At 52.8% G+C, this 22,111-nt stretch overlaps 6 protein-coding genes across 6 annotated transcripts; 3 read left to right on the top strand and 3 right to left on the bottom strand.

Annotated features, from left to right (window-relative positions):
• On the bottom strand, positions 1-1,719 carry B0T26DRAFT_644918 (DASH complex subunit Ask1-domain-containing protein; the record flags this gene model as incomplete). The annotated part of the gene is made up of 4 exons (XM_060437666.1): positions 1-128; positions 214-1,306; positions 1,422-1,528; positions 1,629-1,719. The coding sequence occupies 4 exons, from the start codon at positions 1,717-1,719 to the stop codon at positions 1-3; spliced, it is 1,419 nt and encodes a 472-aa protein (XP_060297003.1).
• Positions 1,720-2,362: 643 nt separating this feature from the next.
• On the top strand, positions 2,363-3,793 carry B0T26DRAFT_676403 (dihydrofolate reductase-like domain-containing protein; the record flags this gene model as incomplete). Its single annotated transcript, XM_060439972.1, has 3 exons — positions 2,363-2,426; positions 2,644-2,645; positions 2,774-3,793. 3 exons carry the CDS (start codon positions 2,363-2,365, stop codon positions 3,791-3,793), a joined length of 1,086 nt encoding a protein of 361 aa, XP_060297004.1.
• A 5,338-nt stretch (positions 3,794-9,131) lies between these two features.
• B0T26DRAFT_676405 (nucleoside phosphorylase domain-containing protein) lies at positions 9,132-11,197 on the top strand (the record flags this gene model as incomplete). The annotated part of the gene is made up of 4 exons (XM_060439973.1): positions 9,132-9,890; positions 10,014-10,341; positions 10,419-10,437; positions 10,660-11,197. 4 exons carry the CDS (start codon positions 9,132-9,134, stop codon positions 11,195-11,197), a joined length of 1,644 nt encoding a protein of 547 aa, XP_060297005.1.
• Positions 11,198-14,627: 3,430 nt separating this feature from the next.
• Positions 14,628-15,302, bottom strand: B0T26DRAFT_603552 (chromatin modification-related protein EAF7-domain-containing protein; the record flags this gene model as incomplete). The annotated part of the gene is given in 2 exon segments (XM_060435786.1): positions 14,628-15,030; positions 15,043-15,302. Coding segments are annotated over 2 exon segments (663 nt in total), but the record flags the coding sequence as incomplete, so codon positions are not given.
• A 992-nt stretch (positions 15,303-16,294) lies between these two features.
• Positions 16,295-19,015, top strand: B0T26DRAFT_601258 (Spc98 family-domain-containing protein; the record flags this gene model as incomplete). The annotated part of the gene is made up of 1 exon (XM_060435741.1): positions 16,295-19,015. A coding segment is annotated over one exon (2,721 nt), but the record flags the coding sequence as incomplete, so codon positions are not given.
• A 1,416-nt stretch (positions 19,016-20,431) lies between these two features.
• On the bottom strand, positions 20,432-20,911 carry B0T26DRAFT_319885 (uncharacterized protein). Its single transcript, XM_060434362.1, has one exon. It carries the CDS (start codon positions 20,742-20,744, stop codon positions 20,490-20,492), a length of 255 nt encoding a protein of 84 aa, XP_060297008.1. The 5' UTR covers positions 20,745-20,911; the 3' UTR covers positions 20,432-20,489.
• Positions 20,912-22,111: the final 1,200 nt, after the last annotated feature.

Below are 22,111 nucleotides of genomic sequence, written 5' to 3' on the forward strand. Positions count from 1 at the left end.
TTAAAATGTGTCGTCCAAGATATCCGGGTTCATCTTGACCATGGTTGGGCTGTACTCGGAAGAGCCGTCTATCTCGGCACCAGCCGTCCGCAGGATGTTGTCCACGATCCGCCTACTAGCTTCACGCGCTGTAATCACGAAGAAGCTCGCATCAGCACGTAGCCGGGAGAAACTAGGCACAACGGCGAGTGGAAAGAGATGGACGGGACGTACCTGGTGTTTGAAGCAGCTTGGACGGGGGCAGCGCAAACTGGATTGTTTTGGGCGGGCTCATGCCGCCAAATGCATCGTCGTCCTCACTGTCGCTGTCCCAGTGGATCTCGTCGTCGTATTTCTTCCCTCCGCTTTCCTGCTTGTGTCCATAGACATCCTTCACCTTCTTCCCAGTGGCGGGGGTCTGCACACTGATGCCAGGCGTCCTGGGCGCCCCGCGGCTATTCGGAATTCCCGCCGTGGCCCCCCCAACTCGGCCCCGGTACGCTGCGCGCACAGGCGACATGAATGCCGCACTGCGGAGCTGTGGCACTGCCATCTCCGGGCTCGACATGGGAGACTCCTGCCACGCAGAGAGCTTTTCCTTCCCTTTGCCCCCATCCTGCTGCGTCTTCTCCGTCACCTTCCACTTAATAGGTGACACGCCGGTGGCGCCCTTTAGTGGCGTGGCCATGATGCGGTAATTTTTGTCCAGCATCCGGTGAAGCAGCGGGTCGTGGGTCTTCCGCTGCCCAAACTGTGTGTCATTGTCGTCCTCCCCTGCCCCCCCGGCAAGCGATGATCTCGGCGTCATGGACATGTCTGGAAGGCGGGCAGTATGCTGCTGGAAAAGCAACTCGGTATCTGTCTCATCGTCTGTATTCCCAGATGTCGCACGACCTGTTGCACCGGCACCGGCACCACCACCGCCACCGCCACGAGCGCCGCTCTTGTACTCGCGCTTCATGGTCTCGTAGGGTGAGTCGAGTCCGGCAAACTGCGGTCGCCCTGATAATGTCTTAGTTGCCGGTGGGCGTGGCGTGCTACCCGTGAGGTCTCCATCGCCATCTGTTAGTACCGAGTCTTCCACGCTGCCAGTATTGTGGTGGTGGTTGCCGCGCTCCTGGAAGATGGAAGATTGGTCGTCTGTGACCATTTTTTCGTCGGCACGACCAGCACTGCGGGGCCGAGGCGTGTAGTCAGACGTGGTCTCGTCGTGCATTGTCGTCTCTTCATCCTCGGCCGTCAGGGCCTTCGAGTCCTCGCCGTTGGCCAGCTCCTCATATCCGGAGAGGGAGACGTTGGCCGAGGCCTCAAAGAATTGCTTCCAGAACTAAATGCGCAAATACACAGTCAGCTCCCCGGCTGGCGACGCTCGTGAGGAGGCGATAATGAAGGCGCTGTTTCGCTTGGGGGGGGGGGGGGGGGGGGGGGCAGGGGTCAAGTACCTTGGACGCGTCCCAGACAGATCGCGAGTGCTCGCCATATTGCTCGACGAGGGGCAGGATGCTGCCCGTCACAATTCGATGTGCTTTGCTGAAGTTATGGTCGATTTCTACGCATAGCTGTCAGCCCCTACCCAGATGAAGAGAAGGTATCCATGTCCGTCCCCTCTTCGACGCAGTGTGCGCCTCCGGATTAGCGTGGGTAAAGACCTTGTAATGTCAGAGTAATGGACTGCTCGAGTTTCTCGAGTTCCTCCGTCAACGAGAGGTTCCTCGCTGCTGAAGGACCCGGGCGAGACATGTTGGGCTATAACTTTGCCGTCTTGTGGTGAGATTGCGCGGCTGCTTTGGGCTGTAGTAGTAGAAATGCGCTATAGCGCGTCTTTGGTGCGTCGCGATGCGGGGTTGTTCACTGCCAGGGCTCCAACTCCTTAATTGGCGGTGTCGGGAGTGCGCTTGTGCCGCGAGAAACGAGTGCTGTGCTCGGTGCAAATGAATGTGTGGGCTAAACTATCACAGGTGCCCAGATAGCCACCAGTACCGTGTATGGAATCGGGTCTCCAGGTCCAAACCAGATGGCTCAAGCGTAGGTAAAGTAACAGAAGGAGCTAATACTCCGACGGCACGGGCAGAGAGAGTGTGAAGGGAAATCCAGATGCAATGAACGACAAGGGAAAAGCAGCGCAATGTCACTAACACACCTGAGTCACCCAGTATTCGACTAGAACAAGGCTGTAGCTTGCAGATGATAGCTGTTTCACTCAAAAAATGAGGCCGGATCTTCGGCCTCGAAACCCAAACACAACCTCATCAGTAGCCAGTAGATTTATTGCTAGGGGAGAGGGCCGGGACAAGACCAAGGCACGTTGGCCTCTCGCGGCTACGAAGATCATTTATCTATAGCACAGTGTGCGAGTCATCCAAAAAAAAAAAAAAAAAAAACTATGCACTTGAGCTGGGCGTTCGCGCTGCAGGACGCACCCAATCAAACGCAGATGATGCTCCGTAGTGGGCCTCATCTTTGGCCACAACCGGGCCGAGAAATCGCTTAAAGATCTCGCACAACATGCTGCAGCTGCTCTACGCGTAAACCGTCCAGCCTCGTCGGATCCCCGCCCAAGAAAAACGGTTTGCCCGCGCACTGCGAGAGAGTCGCCTTTTCAATCATAGGTTTAACCATACAGCCATACGTTAATAAACCTAAGAAAACCCTACCTTATATTAGGTGTAAGTGAGAGTGATCCGTTTTACTTTTGTATTGATACCTTTAAGAATGAGTGAGAGGTTGAGACTAGAATTCTGGAAGTGAAGTCATCCATTGTCAGAAGTGGTGGCAGGAACCACCACTTTTGCAGCGCGCAACAATCTCCTTGAGAGATCCGGCAATCAGTGTTCCTCGCTGCTCGCTCGGCCGGAGGCTGATGCTCACGCCCACCTCAAGATTCTCACTGCCCTCTTTCGCCTTTTGCACCGGAGAGGCATCTGACATCTCCAAGCTTGCCCTCTACGCAGAAAAATGCCGACCCGGCCGCCTCAATATGGCATCATCGATTCCCAAAGATGCAATAGAGTTCCCCGACTCGGATAGGGAGTTCCTAGAGCCTCATCTTCCGCCAATAGATGGAAGCAACCCGACGCCAGACTCTCCATTCGTCACGCTGACTTTCGCCACATCGCTTGACTCCTCCCTCGCTCTGTCGCCGGGAGCCCCAACGGCCATCTCTGGTCCACAATCCAAGGCCATGACCCACTATCTTCGTTCTCGTCACGATGGAATCCTCATTGGCGTCGGTACGGCCGTCGCAGATGACCCCAGCTTGAACTGCCGCCTTGTCGGTGTTGGTGGCTACGGCGGCGAAGGCTTGGATGGACAGCCTCGACCCATTGTTGTCGATCCGACCGCACGGTGGAACTTCACCTCGAACTCGAAGCTCTTCAAGCTCTGTCGTGAGGGTAAGGGCCGGCCTCCATGGGTTGTCACAGCTGTCAAGGAACCTCCTGCCGAGAAGGTAGCTCTGCTGAAAGAGTATGGTGGAAAGTACGTGGTCATGGACATCGCCACATTGGACGTTGGAGAGCATCGCCTCAACTGGCATGGACTTCTAGTCGCATTGAAGGCAAATGGCCTCAACAGTGTCATGATTGAGGGCGGTGGCCAGGTCATCAACTCGCTTCTCGAGCCACGATATCTGCAGGAAATCAGCTCCATAATTGTTACTATAGCCCCCACATGGCTTGGCAAGGGCGGAGTTGTCGTCTCCCCGGCCAGGCGTCACGATGACACCGGAAAGGCGATTCCTGCGGCTCGACTGTCTGGCGTCAAATGGTACCCTTTCGGCGAAGACGTCGTCTTGTGCGCCAAGGTTAAACTTTGAGCCTTAGAGAATGGGTTTGACGACGTGCGGCTTGCTTGGGCCAAGCCTCTGTTCTGGCACATAACCAAAATAGTACTACTCTCAGATTAGGGGGCTTGATTGTCCGCTTGATCGCTGTGGACTATTATACTTGGAAAACCATCGATATCATCCGGCCCATCAACTTCCCACTTACTACCCAACAGCACGCCCCAAATTGCGTAGCCAGTAGATGCGGTATTAGGTCTCAACTGGCCCCCCGGTTACGGAAGGCGACCAACAAGACCTCAATTATTCTACCAAATGCCCTTGCATTAAGATCCTTTGTCGATTAAGTTGTCGCAAAGTTGTTCGACACACCGCGCAGCTTCGTCGAGATAACTTGGAGGCGCAAAATGCGCGATGAACATGGCCGTCTTCGTCCTCACGATGCAGACACCCTCCTCATTCTAGTCCACGGCATTAGCAGTCGTGTATGTCACCATGATCGCCCTGGGGTACGATGCACGCGTGCTCTGGTGCCATATAGACTTCGCGAATCGGCTTTCACAGCGAGAAAGCCTTGGCTATCAACCTGGAAGCCCTGCCTCTGCGCTATCTGTAGAGCGTGTCCCGACCCAGCGCAGTTGAGTACAGCTTTGATCCGTTCCTGTTCTTCGTCAGAGACCTGAGAGGCACCAACGTCAGCTCGTGCGTGTGGCCTGGTGCGCTGCAAATCAGTGGGCAGAGCAGTTACCAGGAAACCCGCCGAAGAGGCCAGCACCTTGTTGCTATTCCTGTCAAATATGATGATTAGGTCCACGGCGCCGGTTCCTAGTAGACTGATGGATTATGGTGTTAGATTAAACATAATAAGAGCGCTGTGGGATCAATGTCCACCTTGACTCAAGGTATGCTATCCGGGAGACGAGGAGAATATATCAGCCAAGACTCGCCGGGACTCATAGCTCCATAGGCCTTAGGCACTCACCTTGCCAGACCATAATGCCGGAGAGACAGGTGCATGCTTAATCTCTAATAGGACGTCCGAAAGGTCACGTGGCGTAGGATCACCAAATGGGGGAAGGCAGACTGTAAAAGGCAGAATGGAGCGACGCTCCCAAGAGCCCTGGGATGCGGGCCTCTGAGCTTCAAATACGCCTACCTCGACGCTGATGGTGGCAGTCGTGTAGAGTGATGAGAATACGGGTTCCCCGCTTGCTGTCCCAATCAAATAGCAACCTCCAAACCAGTGTCGGCAGTCTTGTCAAGAGCGCCGTGTCACATTTACCAACCAGTGGCACTCGTGCATCAGCCTCAGTGGTATAGGTAACCACAGAGGATTGGTAAACTACAACATAAGTAACATATACCTTATACAAGTATTTAACAATTTAGCTATCGAACCTGGCATGGGCGACGGGGGGTATGGTACCCTGATGGAATTCTGCGGGGGCCTGGACTATGCGGGACCTGACCACCACTCGCAACTCATCCAGTATTATCAACGACGGATCGCAGCCGAGCAGCGGCACTATTACTGCGGGTACGGGATGGAACCAGAAGAAACTCGACAGGGTGCTCACCGGGGCGGAGGCCGCAAACGTGAGTATCCCCAGGACCTCTCGAAGGAGAAACGGAGGACAACCTCCCAGTCGGATTCCTTGAGGCCTACGGCGGACCGGTAACAGAGGCGACTGCTTCGCGCTCGCCCCTTTCCCTCGACAGTTCCGGAGAGCCGGGACACACGTTCAGACTGGGAGGTACGGCAGCGCCCTTAAAGTGGATAGGGGAAAAGACACCACAACACTAAAAAATAACGAAAGAATGAAGCAGTCAAGCCAAGCCGTAGGCGTACTGGGGGGCCATAGGTAGTCAAAAAAATACGGCGAGCGCGCCGGCCAAGGGGGGTTGTAAATTCATCGTCGAAAAGGAGTGCATTCTCAAGGTAACTAAAAAAAAAAAAAAAAAGAGGTGAAAGATCGATACTCTCACTCCGGTTAAAGGAACGGGCCAGCCTACCTTCAAAGGTAGGCTAGTTGGCTTGAGAACAAGGGAACATAGAAAAAATTCTGCGCTAGGTTATGTTAGGTCGGGGGTATAAATAAACCCCTTTTGTTGCCCCAAGCTCCTAAGCCCTAGTTAGTGTCGCGGCTCCAGCGCAAGACCCATCCAAGTCGTACACTTGGAATTCAGAGTCTTAACGGCAGCTACCGATGCCGTCACAGTTAGTAACAGCAGCATACCGTATATACTGGCGAAAATCGAATCTAACTAGTAGGGGCTCACCCCATCTTTCTATCGCGTCATTTCGGCAATTGGAATTCGTCGGCAATATTATTGGCCCAAAGCTAAGGTATAACGTAATTGCATAGCGAGCGCGCATGTATAGCGAGCGCGCACTTTTCCCACCCCAATTGAACTATCGCAAAACATCGTAAATTTCTCCACAATAAAACATGCCCACCGTACGAAATGAAGCACAAATACAGCTTGCCCTTCAAGCTATGCAACGCGATAAGAATCTTCGCCTTGCAACTGCTGCAGCCCGATATTCCGTACCCCGAAGAACACTTGAGCGGCGTTCGAACGGAATCCTCCCTCGAGCAGAAATTATTGCCAATTCGCGGAATCTTGACCCCCTTGAAGAGCAGGTTATCATACGAAGGGCTCTCGACCTATACGAGCAAGGATTTTCGCCAGGATACGGTATAATAGAAGATATGGCCAATTTGCTACGCGCGACGTGTAACGCGTCACGCGTCGGACCACGCTAGGCTGCAAACTTCGTACGACGACAACCAGAGCTCAAGATGCGTTGGACGCGTCCGTACGACTACCAAAGAGCTAAATGCGAAGATCCAAAGATAATTGGCGCGTGGTTTGACCGTGTTCGTAATACAATTGCGAAATATGGGATTCTCGAGTCGGATATCTGGAACTTTGACGAGACTGGGTTTACGATGGGCCAGATCTCGTCAACACTTGTTGTTACCTCGTCCGACGGCCGTGCGAAGGTGAAGAAGATCCAGCCTGGTAATCGGGAATGGGCTACCGTGATTCAGGCCGTACGGTCGGGTGGTGATACTATCCCTCCGTATATAGTGGCTGCGGGCAAAGTCCACCTCGAGAGTTGGTATCGCGATAGCCCTTTCCCATCCGACTGGGTAGTGGATCTCTCAGAAACTGGTTGGACGAATAACCAGATTAGTCTTGATTGGATTAAACACTTTGACCAACACTCTTGCCGCCGTACGATAGGTGGAAAGCGACTCCTAATCCTTGACGGGCATGAGAGCCACCATTCGGCCGAATTTGAGGACTATTGCAAAGAAAATAACATCATTACGCTTTGTATGCCTCCGCACTCATCACATCTACTTCATCCTCTTGATATCGGGTGTTTTAGTGTATTGAAGCGGTCGTACGGCAAGGAAATTGAGAAGTTGATGCGCAACCATATTCACCACATCACTAAGCCCGACTTCTTTCTCGCCTTCTTCAACGCATTCCATGCGACATTTGAACCCGAAAACGTACAAGGAGGTTTTCGAGGGGCAGGCCTTATTCCATTCGACCCAGAGAAGGTCATTTCCGGGCTAGATATCAAGCTTCGTACGCCAACACCTACTGGGCCCCCCGAGGCCTCGTACGATAGTTGGGTCTCTCAAACACCACAAAATGCTACCGAAGCCTCTCTACAGTCAATACACATCAAGGATCGTATTGCTAGACATCAAGGCAGTTCACCCACCCCGATTATTGAGGCCCTTGATCAGATTGTAAAGGGTACGACGAAGGTTATGCACGAGATGGTGTTGATGAAGGCGCGCGTGCGAGAGCTTGAGGAAGCAAATGCAGCATTGAGCAAACGCCGGAGAGCTAAAAAAAAGTCGTATCGGGGCAGGAGGACCATTAACTATGGAAGAAGCGAGTGATATTTTGGCCCAAAGGGATGCGCATGCATTGGTACAGAAGGAAAAGCGATCGAGGGGTGGCCGTACGAGGAGCAACGCAACAGGTTTACGACACTGTAGTAATTGCGGCAAAATAGGACACAACTCTCGTACATGCAAGGAGGACGCGAAAATGGATGAGTAATTAGATTCTGAGTAGTTTCTATTAATTTTTTTCCTTTGTGGTGTTGGTATTTCGTATAATAGTTCAATTGGGGTAGGAAAAGTGCGCGCTCGCTATACATGCGCGCTCGCTATACATGCGCGCTCGCTATACAATCACGTTATGTATAATTATAAGCCATTTTGAATAATTTGAACTAACTCACTATTACAAACCACTCGACTGTTAGGGTCGTCTGTCTGTAGGAGGCTCCTGTACCCCTGAGGTGACTGCCCCACTTGACTGCAGATGTAGATCGCGACATCTCTTACAAGTACCGTGTGGGTACCTGTGTCATAGCAGCCTTGGCGCTTAGCGTACATCCAACTGATGCGTGGCCCAGAAGGAGCCTAGCTCCCCAGGTGGCTCATGCCACGCATCTCCGTCACGATCTGTACTGTACGAGCCAACGGTTGGGTTAGTTAGAAATAGCTCCAATAGAACATAATTAATCACGGTTATACTATATTTCCTCGATAATACCAATAGCTGAATAGGCGCCCGGCGGAGTTCTTCAATGTGCATCCTGGATCTGGGCATGTGCCGCCCCGTGGGATGGAGTGCTTCGTAACCAACCAATAAACCAACTAGCCGCTCGTTATAGCTCTTTAAGCTTAATAAAACCTCTTCCTATATTATTGTTAAAATATGGCTACCAACTGGGCCCTGAACCCCTGACAGGAGAGCCCTCTGCTCAGGAGCCCACCAAGGAATAGGGGTGGCGGTCACCAAGGGTAACCACATCCCTGGAAGGCTGTCACAGGCCACTGGCAGCCCCTGAGGGCCCTGCCCACAGGACAATGTTGTGGCCAGGTTGCTGTGGTGGAAGCTATACTGAAGCGGTAATACCGAGAAGGGTGCAAAAAGTAGTAAAAGGTGATGATTTTTCTAAGGCTAGATGGGCGCGGCGGATATCCCCAAGGTTAGAAATCCCAGACTCTGGTATATCACGTGCGCGAGGTTGGCGCTCTCTCTGAAGAGGGCTTTGCAGCTTCGTAGTAGTTACGCAGCAGTTGGGAAACTATATTCCAAGCATCCATGGCAAAGAGCCGCGCACCTCGCAGACAGACAAGACAAAAATTGATTAGATTACAACAAGGGGCGCTTTTTATCACCACTCAAAATACAGCTCTTATGCGGATGTAGGCTGCAGCAGCTCTTGCAGAGACTGCAGCAACCCCTACGAAGAGCCGGCGCAGACAGCGTAACGACAGAGCAAGACCTAATAGAGCAATCCCCGGCTCAGACCTTCCCCTCTATCATGAACCCGGAAGCGCCTGAGAGCACGCAAGACCACGCAGCCCAACAACACCCCGATAATTTCTCGCATAGAGCCGGCGCAGGCAACGCGACAACCGAGCAGGTCCTGATGGAACGATCTCCGGCTCAGGCCACCCTTTCTGGTGTTAACCCATCTCACGGCCTCGGAGATACAGTCCCGAGCAAGGGATCGCCCAAGGACACACAAGACTACGCAGCTCAACAAGGCCCCTATGGGCTGATACCCGCTCGAACAATGACCCCCCTGCGGCGCCCAGCCGCACGTCGTGACTTTGAGATTGTAGTAATTTGCGCCCTCCCCCTTGAGGCCGGTGCCGTCGCCGCCCTCTTCGACCACCACTGGGGCGACGATCCGCCGTACGGCAAAGCCCCGGGCGACCGCAACGCTTACTCTGTCGGCGCCGTCGGCCACCACAACGTCGTGCTGGCCCATATGCCAGGCATGGGAAAAGCCAGCGCAGCGGCTGTCGCCGCCGACTGCCGAGCAAGCTTCCCCAATATCAAGCTTGCGGTTATGGTCGGGGTCTGCGGTGCTGTCCCGAATAGCCCGAATGGCGACGAGATCCTGCTCGGCGACGTCATCTCCGAGGGCATCTTCCAGTATGATTTTGGGCGCCAGCTACCTGAATGCTTCGTACCAAAGGAAACACTTTTGGACTTTCTTGGAAGACCAAACGTTGAGATTCGCGCTCTGCTGGCGAAGCTGAAGAGTGACCGGAAGATGCTCCAAGATAAGATGGTGAGCTATTTGACTGTAATCCAAGGCAAGCGAGACCCGGATCTAGCAGCCGACTACCCAGGCCGCGCCCATGATAGGTTGTTTGTAGCAGCATACCACCACATTGGCCCTGGGACGTGCTAGGAGTGTGGCTGTAACGGGCCGGTGGTCTCCCGCAAGCGACTCGAGCAGGACAACCTGCGGCCTGCCATCCACTTTGGTCTCATTGCCTCGGGCGATACAGTGATGAAGTCAGCCAAAAACCGTAACGCTATTGCGAAGCCAAAGGATATTATGGGTTTCGAAATGGAAGGCGCGGGGGTGTGGGATAGCTTCCCATGTGTGGCGGTCATCAAAGGCGTGTGTGACTACGCAGATAGCCATAAGGCCAAGGCGTGGCAGCGGTACGCAGCGGCGACAGCAGCGGCGTGCATGAGGGCTTTTTTGGACTACTGGGCGCCCTCGCTACCAGGTATGGAATGACTCGTTGGAAAGGTTACTGGGAATACCTACTAATTAATTCCATTAGAATATCAACATATTGTAAAGCAACCTACCGGACCGTGGTGTAGGTAGATTTATCACTGTCTGGGAGCAAGGCACTAATGATAGCTGTAGTTCTTGTTCCTTACTCGAGGAATGATATGTTCACCGGCCGTTCATCTATCCTTGAGAAGCTCCAACAGCAGCTTTTCAAATCTACTTCGCAGTCGAGGATCGCACTCTTCGGTCTTGGTGGCATCGGCTTAGTTTGCTTACCTACGTTTCCAGCCTATTCTAACCAATGTAGGAAAACGCAGATAGCTCTGGAATACTCATACTGGCTTGGAAAGACACACACAGAAATTTCGGTCTTCTGGGTTTACGCAAGCAATACCGAACGGTTCCGCCAGGCGTACGCTTCCATCGCGCAAGAATGCCAGGTCCCCGGCTATAACGACCCCAAGATAGATATGTTGCTGCTAGTAAAGAAATGGCTAGAGAAAGAGGACTGTGTAAGGTGGCTTATGGTCATCGACAATGCCGGTGACACAGAGGTCTTTTTCAGCCAGCAGCCAGAGCCTACGATTACCGGTGTACCTAGTACCGACGGCAACCTTGGACGTTACCTTCCCGAGTGCAACCACGGCGCCATTCTCGTCACAACTAGAAATAAGCAAACAGACTTAAGGCTGACACAAGGAAAAGGCTCTATAGAGATTGGGAAGATGGACAAGGATGAGTCAGGCCAGTTACTCTGTATAATACTCGACGAAGTCGACTTCACTCCTAAGGAACTATCAATACTTTCTTCTCGACTAGAGTATCTACCGCTGGCCTTAGTCTAGGCAACAGCATTCATCCAAGAGAATACTGTAACAATCGGCGATTATCTTCAGCTTATAGACCAAAGCGACCAGAATCTCGTGGGTCTGCTAAGCGAGGAGTTTGAGACAGTTGGCAGAGACTCTGGGGCCCCTCGTGCCGTGGCGGAGACATGTATCCTTTCATTTGAGCAGATTCAACAGCAGAATGCCTTTGCGAGCGAAATCCTGCCGCTCATGAGTCTCTTTGACCGGCAGGCCATTCCATCGGAATTTCTTCCCCACTACAAACAACAACAGGGGGGAGATCTAAGTGGAAAAATACAGCTCACAAAGGCTTTGGGGGTTTTAAAGGCATTTTCTTTCGTTACTGAAGACAACGCCCACAACTTAAATATGCACCGGCTTGTACAGCTAGTTACTCGAAAGTGGCTCATCAACAAGGGCACAATGCAGCGTTTCACGAGAAAGGTGCTGGGAGACGAGCATCCCGATACGCTAAGTGGCATCGCCAACCTGGCATTAACATACCAGAGCCAAGGTCGATGGAAGGAGGCTGAGACGCTCCAGGTACAGGTGGTAGAGTTAAGGAAGAAGGTGCTAGGAGACGAGCATCCCGATACGCTAAATAGCATCGCCAACCTGGCATCAACATACCGGAGCTAAGGTCGATGGAAGGAGGCCGAGACGCTCCAGGTACAGGTGGTAGAGTTAAGGAAGAAGGTACTAGGAGACGAGCATCCCGATACGCTAAGTGGTATCGCCAACCTAGCATCAACATACCGGAGCCAAGGTCGATGGAAGGAGGCCGAGACGTTCCAGGTACAGGTGGTAGAGTTAAGGAAGAAGGTGCTAGGAGACGAGCATCCCCATACGCTAAGTGGTATCGCCAACCTAGTATCAATATACTGGAGCCAAGGTCGATGGAAGGAGGCTGAGACGCTCGAGGTACAGGTGGTAGAGTTAAGTAAGAAGGTACTAGGAGACGAGCATCCCGATACGCTAAGTGGTATCGCCAACCTAGTATCAATATACCGGAACCAAGGTCGATGGAAGGAGGCCGAGACGCTCCAGGTACAGGTGCTAGAGTTAAGTAAGGTGCTGGGAGACGAGCATCCCGATACGCTAAATAGCATCGCCAACCTGGCATTAACATACCGGAGCCAAGGTCGATGGAAGGAGGCCGAGACGCTTCAGGTATAGGTGGTAGAGTTAAGTAAGAAGGTGCTAGGAGGCGAGCATCCCGATACGCTAACTAGTATGAACAATCTTGCTTTTACCTAGAAAAGCCAGGGCAATTTCGAAGATGCTTTATGTCACGGTCGCCACAGGGCTCATGTGACAGGATTGATTCTATTGGCTGCATTGTGCTTAGGGTGTGGCCTGTGCGCACTGAGCACCACTGCCTATTTCTCCGCGCCCTGCGCGGACCCGGCGATAGATTCCTTTCTCTTCCTTAGCTTTAAATCCACATTCGTTGCTGCCTTCAACCATTGACATCCCTACTGCGTAAGGCGGGCCGTCACACTTTAGCATTAATACGGGGTTGCCTTTATTTTCGACAACAAATACTCGGCCTAGATCACTCCGATACTATCTCTACTCGTACTACCCTAAGTGGCTGGACTAAAAAAGCAGCAGAAACGCCTTAGCAGTTTATGTTAGATAATAGTATTTTCACAGTCCACCTCTCAACTTCTCTCTTATTCTTTTCTTTCATAGCGTGACACAGGAGGGGTGTGGGGGAGCACCTTAATTTATATCTTCTTATAGGTTGTTACGCAAGTTCTAGTCCATTCAAGATATTTCGTTATTCTTCTAACGCAATGCGCCACCTACTTTGCCACTCTACTGTATTTCCCCCCCAAAAATCTTGGCTCTAGCCCATGGTATTGAGCCGAAAGCAGGTTGGAGTCTCGATCCTTCCGACAACTACGTGGCACTGAGGACGTAAAGGTGACGCAAACCGCAAGCGGTTTGCCCAAAGAGCCTTGAGGAACGAAGCTGCAAACATGGGCAATCTTCAACTTTGCTTGGGTTGATCATAGCGAAAGAGACGCTATTTTTTAAATTGCTTATATCAGTGCGATTTCCAGGAATGTCGAGACCAGGGCACCCTTGGTAACGCAGGCTGATGTCACGTCTCTAACAAGGATGGTCCCTAGAGAGGTGAAACATCACACGAAACAATTCCGACATAGCGAAGAGAACCTTAACCTGAACTACACCTCCCTGGAAGATACTAATAGTGGGTAACGTACCAAGCTAACATGTATTTCCCCAGTGGAGGTGTAATAAGCCACAGCCATCAACACTACCATGGCTATACATGCACGCACCCTTGTGGTCTCTGGACACACAGGCAGTCTTGCGCCACAGACCGTCTTTTTCTTTCTTCTGGATTTAGAATTCCCGCAACACAATCACGTGCCTTGCATCCTTGCCTCAAGAGGCACTTTTCTGCGAGAAATAAGCTGTTTGGAGGTGGCTGGGCCTGAGGGGAGGAGGCTCAGCGCCATCCGTCTAGCTGCAATGCGCCTTGATAGCGAGGCGTGGGTTGGGCATTCTATTCTTATTTATATTCGGGCGGAAGGACATAGAAGTCATGGGTCAATAGAAGGGCCGCGCTAAACCAAATGCAGCACCGTGTCCTCGATTACACAAACAATACCCAAAGAAGACGGATATCTTATGGAGCACCGAAGCTACCTAGGACCTAGGTAGGTAGGTATAACTAACATATTACAGTTGGCCGTGAAATGAAGTCTCGACATCTATTGTCCTTCGCCTGGCTAGTAGTCCTTAGCAGGATAGTAAGCCACAGTTGTTCACAAAAGTTGGTCCCAGGTTCCCATCAACTTATGTCATTGGAACCATATTTCACATTTGTGAAAATGTCGTGAGATCTTCAACACAAGCGCTTGTACCCCGAACAGGTGATACAAGCTTCCTTTTCGTACAAAATTTTACGAACATAGATGATTGAGCAGCGCCTTTGAGCTCTCGCCTCACCTCTCCACTATATTGACGGTGCAACGGCTCCCGGCTCTTTTTCTCGTCTAGTCATAAAAGTCATCAACACACAAAGACTCAACGGTTTGTGATACTTCGTCTCCTCTTAGCCGCCGCCCCGCCCACGCCCTCTTCCACGGCCTCGCCCCCTGCCCCTGCCACGCCCTCTTCCGCCTCCCCTGCCTGTTTTAGCAACCGGTGTGTCAACTGGTGTGCTAACCTCCTCCTCCTCGCTCTCCTCGTCTGCATCGGCCTCCCCGGCTTCGCCCTGCCCCTCCTCGTTGGAGCTCTCAGACTCGCTAGACGAGGAAGATGGTTCTTTTGGCTTTTGTGCCTTGCTTGCAGTGCGTTTTGAGCTCCTCGCACCCTTCGCAGGTTTCCTTGCCGGGCTCGGTACTGGAGGACTGGGGGGCATCGTATCGTTTTCTGTTGTGTCCTCGACGGTGCTGCTCCGCGCCTTCATGGCTGTTTCTGTCCCTGCACGTTTTCGTTTCTTCCCCTCGGCGCCACCTGCTGGCTGGGTTGGATCCCACTGGGGCGGGCTGCTCGGCGCGGCGCTAGGAGGGGCGTGCCGCTTTTCAATCATCAGGTCACCGTATTCCTCCCACGGAAGACTAAAATCGAGATAGCGGCGGGGCCGGCCTTCCTCCTCCAGCGGATCCATATTGTACTCTCTCTCATCGACGGCGTCGAGATCGTAGAACTCTCGCAGCTTCGCCCACATTCCCGAGACGCGCGTGTGGGGGAGCATGTCGGGATCGAAACCGTGGTTCCGCAAATGCTCGCTAATAGCAAGAATTCGGAAGTGCTTGTGCATACCTGTAAATCGGGTGGGCCTTTCTGAGCTTGGGCGCTACGAGGGTGTGAAATGCGATAGAGACCTACCCGCTGGTTTCCACCGAATGACTCCCTTGAAGAGCGAGGCTATTTGGTCATCGGTCCAAGGATCGGAAAACGAGTCGCGCCGTTGGGCGGGGGGCCGCACACTTGGGGTCCCGGGCGCGGCTGGCGTGTCTATGTCCATCGCATCGTCATCTCGAACGGGCGTCGCGGCGGCGGCTGGCGGCGTCGCAACGGCTTGGGTGCTGGGGCGCCCGAACTTCTTTTTTGGCGGCATCGCTGCTCGAATTCAAAATCTTAACGAGAAAGGAACTAACCAGAATGCCTCGGCATCAATTGACTAGATATTGATGCTTGTAATCGTTGGGTGATTTGGCATTGCGCTGATGATGCTTCTAGTTTGAAGGGCGAGAGAGGAAATCATGCCGCAGCTGAGGTGGATTGGGAACCAAGCTCTCCCAAGCTTCCCTCCAAGCTTCCAAGCTTAGGTCTTGGCCAAGTATCCAGTGGGGCTGAAACCTCCTAAAGAGCTGCTAATGACAGAATCACCAGCCAATTAAATCTTGCCATGGTCAAAAGCTGGAGGATATTATTGGATAGAAAAGCTTTAAATAGTGGATTCGAATGGATATACCTATGTAACTGTAGTAGTATAATAAAGCTTGGGTGTTTCTATCTCATAGGAGTAGTTGTATCATTTGCGGGGATGCTCTTGCACTCTACGCGAGTCGCGTCTGCTAACCTAAAGACATCGCGATTTGGAGCTAGGTATTCTATTCGTCCACTGCAAGCATGACTACCTTACCTACCGACCCGTGAAGTGAACCAAAAACTCCAGGCCCATCCGCATTCAGGTCTGAATGTGCCAATACCAATGCCAATACCAATGCCGCCAACCCAGCCTCTGACACGAGCCGCATCGACGGGAAAATAGTGATGGCCGATGAAGGAGATGCTGGGAGCCTTTTTGGTATTCCCGATTTCGGGCTCGTGTCCAGCTGGCTCGAGTCCGGCCTTCTCGATCTCAACCGAACCCATCCTCTCTTCTCGATAGACGTCACCAAGAACAACACTGCACTTGTCCTCCCGCCTCGAGGTCTTGGAGGCCTTGGAGCTTTCGGAGGTCCTGGAAATGGAGCCACTCCGGCTCTGGCTCCATTGCTGTGGGACTGTGATCGAGATGACGACACTTCCTCAAGAGGCGACGCTGGCTTTTTCAAAATCCCTCCCCTTCTAAAAGACCCGGCTTCCAATGTCGCCAAGGTGCAGGATCCTGAACCTGAGCATTCAGAGGCCGGCAGTGAGGCTCTACTGCCGCCCGAGGAAGATCCCTGGCTTGGCGATGAGGGGAGCGTCCCCAATGCCCCAGAAACCAAGACCTGGGAGAAGTTTGACCAAGGCGCTCAAAATCCCTTGTCACCCGTATTTATCACCGAGGCAGGCCCGATTGCATTCGATGCCTGGCTGGCCTCTGGAAGAGCTTCGTCTCCCACAGAATCCGATGTCTTGGACGACGCATCGTATTGTGCCTGTCTGTTTACCCTGGCCCTAGGACGCAGCTCCCTTCTTTTTTCGTGGGATTCGGAGAAACGCTCGTTTGTCAAAACAGTCGCCCGCCTGAGAACATCGGGCCTTTCTCTTGAGCTGATTGAGTGCATCGATAGGCTTTGCCTTGACTGTGCCAACTCTATCAAGCGCCTCCAGTCATTTGCCGACAGGGCATACTCTGCTGCTTCTACTCCGGCGCGCGTGGCTTTGGCAAGGGTTGTCGATGGGCTTGTGTTGGCGCTCCAATCCGAGATCAGCAGCCGAAATCACGGTGTAAGATCAATCCTCCAACTGCAAGCCATCGTCCAGCCAGTGCAGTCGGTCTTGTCCTATTTCAGAGACCTCGTGGGGAAGCTAGCTCGCCAGAAATCCGACGAGGCAATGCTGTCTTGTCTATTCCAGGAAGCCCAGTCTGCCGAGTACCGGAGCGTGCTCCTCCGTGAAGCCACCCGTGAGGTGTTGCGACTTGTTTCTCAGCCTTGGGTTGACTTTGTCCAAGAATGGCTTGGTTTCGAGGCGGAGAGGGGCCTCGTCATCACTAAAAAAGGACCTGGCAAAGGCTTCGTCAAGGTTGCAGACAGAATGTGGATCGATGACCAGGCCTATGAGCTCGAGGAACCCGACTTCTTTTTGGACGAGGAAAAAATGCCGTCTTTTGTGCCCCAAGACATCGCCCAGGCACTTTTCGAGACGGGCCGAAATCTTCGCTTCCTGCGCGAGCACCATCCCGAGCATCCTCTATCCCGACAAAGTGTCGTCGCCCTAGCTAAACCGCCAGAAATCGAGTGGCAATTTGACTGGGATTCTATAAAGCGGTTGGAGACCAAGATCAGCGACTACCAGGATGCCCTCTCCCACGCGATTCAGGGAACTCTTCTGGAAGCCGAACCCGATGCCCCGCTGCCCAGTTCCTGGAGTTCGGGAGAGCCAGCATACAAGTTCCAATTCCTGGGGAGAAGCGAGGCTGAAATCGCAGCAAATATTCTCGCTTCAATAAACCAGCTAAATCAACCCCCCAAGGCCGTTCTTAAGACGGACGCCCTTACCGTGCTCTTTCAAACCCGCCTATATCAAAAAGGAGAACAGCAAGCAGAGGATAACAAGAGACTCCCTCCCCATTGGTCACTCGTTCCCCTGCTGTCGTTCGGGCCGGCCGTTGATGTGCAGTCGAGGCTCGTGAACCAAGAGTGTATGCGACTGTTATTCAGCTCTCACGATCTCAGGGTCCATATCGACCTTCTAAGGCAATATTTCCTGATGGGAAATGGGATTCTCTGCAGCCGCCTGTCCCATTCTCTCTTTGATCCCGACCTCGAAACGGCTGAGCGCAAGGCTGGCGTGGCGCTCCTTGGGGAGTCGATGGGACTTCGCCTGGGTGGGCGAGACTCGTGGCCCCCAGCTAGCTCAGAACTCCGGCTTGCTTTAATGGGCGTCTTGTCCGACAGCTATGAATCCCCTTCATCCCGGGGTGCGCCAATGGGATGCAGTAGGCCCGTTTCGGCATCACGCAGCTACTCGTCCGATCTACCGGGGGACCTTAGCTTTGCCGTCCGAGATCTCTCTCCCAAGGAGATCGACCGCTGCATGGACCCAGACTCGATCGAGGCCCTTGATTTCTTACAACTATCGTACAAGCCACCTTCTCCTCTTCGCCCTATCATGACCCCCGTGGTCCTCCTCAAGTACGACCGCATATTCAAGCTTTTGCTCCGGGTACTGCGGATGCTCTACGTCGTTAACCAGCTCTTCCGCGATGTTCCATCTGGCCGCAGCAGCCGGCGCCGCGGGACCCCACAGCCAAGCAATGCATCAGCGCGCTTCTGTATCGAAGCCCGCCACTTTGTCCGCCAAATCGCGGCCTACTTCTTTGACACGGGCATCGCAGCCCCTTGGCGCCGGTTCGAGGACTGGCTGGACACGGCAGAGGCGGAGGCGTTAGGCGCCAACAGCTCTAACGATACGACCAACAATGACGATGGTGATTTACGGCTAGCGGAGGAGAAACCAAATATATGCAGCCCGGGCCTGCTCCGCGACCGCCAGGAGCAGCTCCTCGACGACATCATGGTTGGTCTCATGCTACGCAAGCGCCAGCTGCCCGTCCTGAAGTTGCTTGAAGAAACGTTTACCATAATCCTCCGATTCGCCAAGCAAGTTCGCACCGGTGCCCAAGCACAGACGGTGGAGAACAAGCTGGCCGATAAAGACGCTGGTGAGACGCCAGAGAAGCTTTACGCGGCCTTCAAGAAGAACGTCGAGGTCTTCATAACTGTGTGCCGCGGCCTCGGCGAGAAGTCGGCCACGGCGGCGCCCACCGGCAAGAGCAGTGGCGACGCGTATTTCATGGGCAGTGACGGCAGACGCGGACCATCACCCCCGGAGAGCTCTATCGAGCAACTGTTGTTGAGGCTAGATATTTCGGGTTTCTACGCAAAGAAGGCCACGTCGTCGTCAGCGGTATGATCGCCGGTTGGGCGACGGTTGTAGCGTATTTTTGTATGTTTTAGTTATTGAGATACCCGCATGATTATGATTCTCTCATTTGCGTTGAGCCCCTTTTGCTATCAAGGAATTCTTCGAACTGGAGAAATTGCCAACCCCTTTTCTTCCGGTATTACCTTGTTTGGTATATAGCCTTGTCGCACGCTATGACAAGTTCGGCCAGAATAGTATAACGGTTAGGAGTTGCACAAAACGAAGTTGTTATCCGTTTATTCCACAATGCCCAACGCTCCAGAATACCCCTTGGCATCTTGATGTTGGGGCGTTGGGTGGACTGCCGATGAGTTCGCCGAACTGTGGGTTCTCGAGTCTCTACCTTGATATTGGGTATCTCCTTATTCTTGCGAACTTCGTATCTCTAGGGAGCAGCGTACCTACCTGCCTCTAGTCAACGCAGATGGCGACAGGTGCTTCCTGCCCACCGCCGAGCTTCGCGCTAAGTCTCGACCTCCCTTTTGTTGTTTATTCCCGCTCCCGTGGACCGAACTTTTTTCCCACAAGAGGATGTAGTGACCGTCATCGATGCGGTTATAGAATTTGGTAGACGTGCAAAGGCTAACTCGTCGAATTCTGACCTACCTTACTTTAGGTGGCTGCCCTGTAAACTTTCGCAGGGCGCTTCTGAGTGGTGTGATATTGGTGTAATATATGTTAGGAAACTCAGGCTCTCTAACCTAGAACTCTAGCTAGCTAGCTTCTACGACACCATTAAGCGTACGTGGAACTCACACATAGGTGCGTCTCGGGCGATACTTGCAACGTGGTGTTTTTGAAGATATGGTATGGTTCTTGACGTGCAGGAGACTTTGTTTTCGTTGGGTTTGTGGTGTAGATTAGAATATACTCATCGCCCCCTTTTCTTTAATTATCTTCTCTCTGGCGTGTGACTCGTGTCACAACTCTTATCTTTATGGGTGGTGTGACAAGTCGGTCCCCTGGCCTGCCCCTTTTTTTGCTTCTCGGGTGTGTCAACAATATCCCATTCTACTTCTGGCGTGGAAAGTTTCAAGGCTTTACAGTTTCACATGTATTTCCTATGGCCCTTTTCCGCAGAGTGTAAACAAGCCAAATTTTTCAACGCAAACTAACCCACCAAATCTTCTTAAAAGGACAACAGTGCATACTCTCTTGCCACTGGTACTACCACACTATAGGTAGAATGTAGACGGTCTTCTATCGACCTAGATGTGGCAAACGCACGGCGTTCTGTCGGCGTCATGGAGGTTCTCACGGTGGCGGAACCAGCCATTTCTCACTTTCACCAACTTTTGGAATACGAGACTGGACGGGGTGCACATACACGCAGTCACATATCGAGTTTCATTAATTTCCAGTCTAAAGCACCAGCGGTTGACCGCTGTTTGGACACTTGTAATGAACCACATAGCGTCCTTTGTTTATTCTCCGGAAGCATTTATGACGCTTTCAGGCCGTCTAGCAGCCATCTCCCTACATCATGAGAGGCGTTGAAGGGTAAAGCCCGAGCCAAGGCTCGGAAATAGAACATGTCGAGGCACACCTGGCTCCTCACAGAATCGCCTCGGGTTGTCTGGTGCCGAGGGTCGGTCCTATTCGGCGGCGCCCTTCTCCCGGAAGGCGACCCTTGACCAACAACACGCGCACAAAAGACCGGAGAGAAACACGCACAGCAAAGCCAACCCACCAACATGGCAAACGGCACTTACGTATGAGCTCTTACTGGACCGGGGGGGGGAAGGTAAGACTAGGGACAACGTTTTATTTTTAACACTGATGAGGAGAGATATCCGCATGGGAATAATATTCAACATCAAATCAAGCGAAAGAAATCCCAGGAGCATGGCCTGGGCTGGCCTGGTGGCATTGTTCGCTTACGACATCTCGTACTTTTTTACTGTTGTTTCTTGTCTGTTTAGAATTCCTCCTCGGATGCTAAGAAAATCCCTTTAATTCGGAAGCTTTGGGGCAGGCAGGCGAGCAGGCAGGCGGGCGGGCGGCGGTGCTTGCTGCCCTAGAAGATGTTGCTAGGAAATGTAATCATCTCTCCTTCTTGCCCGTGGTAGGACGCCTGCCCCGTGCCGTACGCCACCCGGCGCGGCAATGGGGCAACCACGACCGGGGGTGGCGGGGAAGGGGTAATTGGGAACGCACACGAGTAAAAGTGCCCATGCATCCGTCCGTCGTTCTTTCCCGTCATCGGTACTACTACTACCCCCCGATGAAGCCATTTCCCTTTCGGGCGGGGCGGTGCGAGAAGCAAAGACAATTTAACAAACAAAGAAGAAGACTGGCGTGGCCATAACCGAGAAAGGTGAGGACAAGCCCGCCAGGCAGCAGCTACACCGACGCCGACCGGGGCGATGGGACAAAAAGGCGGGTGGCGACGGTATTAGCAGGAATTTTCTTCCCATTTTCCCCCTTTCGCCTTGGTGTTTCATTTTCATTCCCTTTGGAATTGCCAATAGGCTATTTTTGTAATCATATATTACGGTACGTGAGACGTGAAGAGGAGAGAGAAAACAAAGTGACTACCGACCAACGTCACGCCGTCGCCTATCCTACGTTGCCTACCCCTAATGCGGTCATGGCCCGTCGCTTACTCGCTTAAACATTCTCCGGGGCGCGTGTGTTTCTGCTTCCTTCGTGCCATGTCTCTTTTCTCCGCCCACGGGGCTGGATATTCCTCCGCGATACTGGGTAAGCGCGCGGACCTTGTGCGCCTGCGCCTGAGGAAAGGGATGCAGGAGGAGCAAAAAACAACAGAGAGATGGCACTGTATCTACGATGCACGGCGTGGCCGTCCAGTGGGAGGAGCCTGGGAACGTGGCGCGAAGGGGACCCTCCGACTGTAAAGGTACCCGAGCTGCTGTGAAACGGTCCGGCTCGGGGCGCAGCAGGGCCTCTTACCTAAAAAACACCCCCAAAAACCCACCCAAGACAAGAAATACAGTACCGAGTAGCATCCGACAGCGAACAGCCGCCAGCAAACTAATGAGCAGTCAGTAATAATAAGCAAAGAAGGAACAGGGCGAGCAAGTTTACCCGCCCGCACTATGT

The sequence above is a fragment of the Lasiosphaeria miniovina genome (genome assembly GCF_030549165.1).
Source record: "Lasiosphaeria miniovina strain SMH2392-1A chromosome Unknown B0T26scaffold_4, whole genome shotgun sequence".
Taxonomy (NCBI): domain Eukaryota; kingdom Fungi; phylum Ascomycota; class Sordariomycetes; order Sordariales; family Lasiosphaeriaceae; genus Lasiosphaeria; species Lasiosphaeria miniovina.

Bases quoted from the DNA above. Each gene is read 5' to 3' on its own strand.
- B0T26DRAFT_319885 (XM_060434362.1), bottom strand. From the start codon at position 20,744: ATGTTGGTGGGTTGGCTTTGCTGTGCGTGTTTCTCTCCGGTCTTTTGT.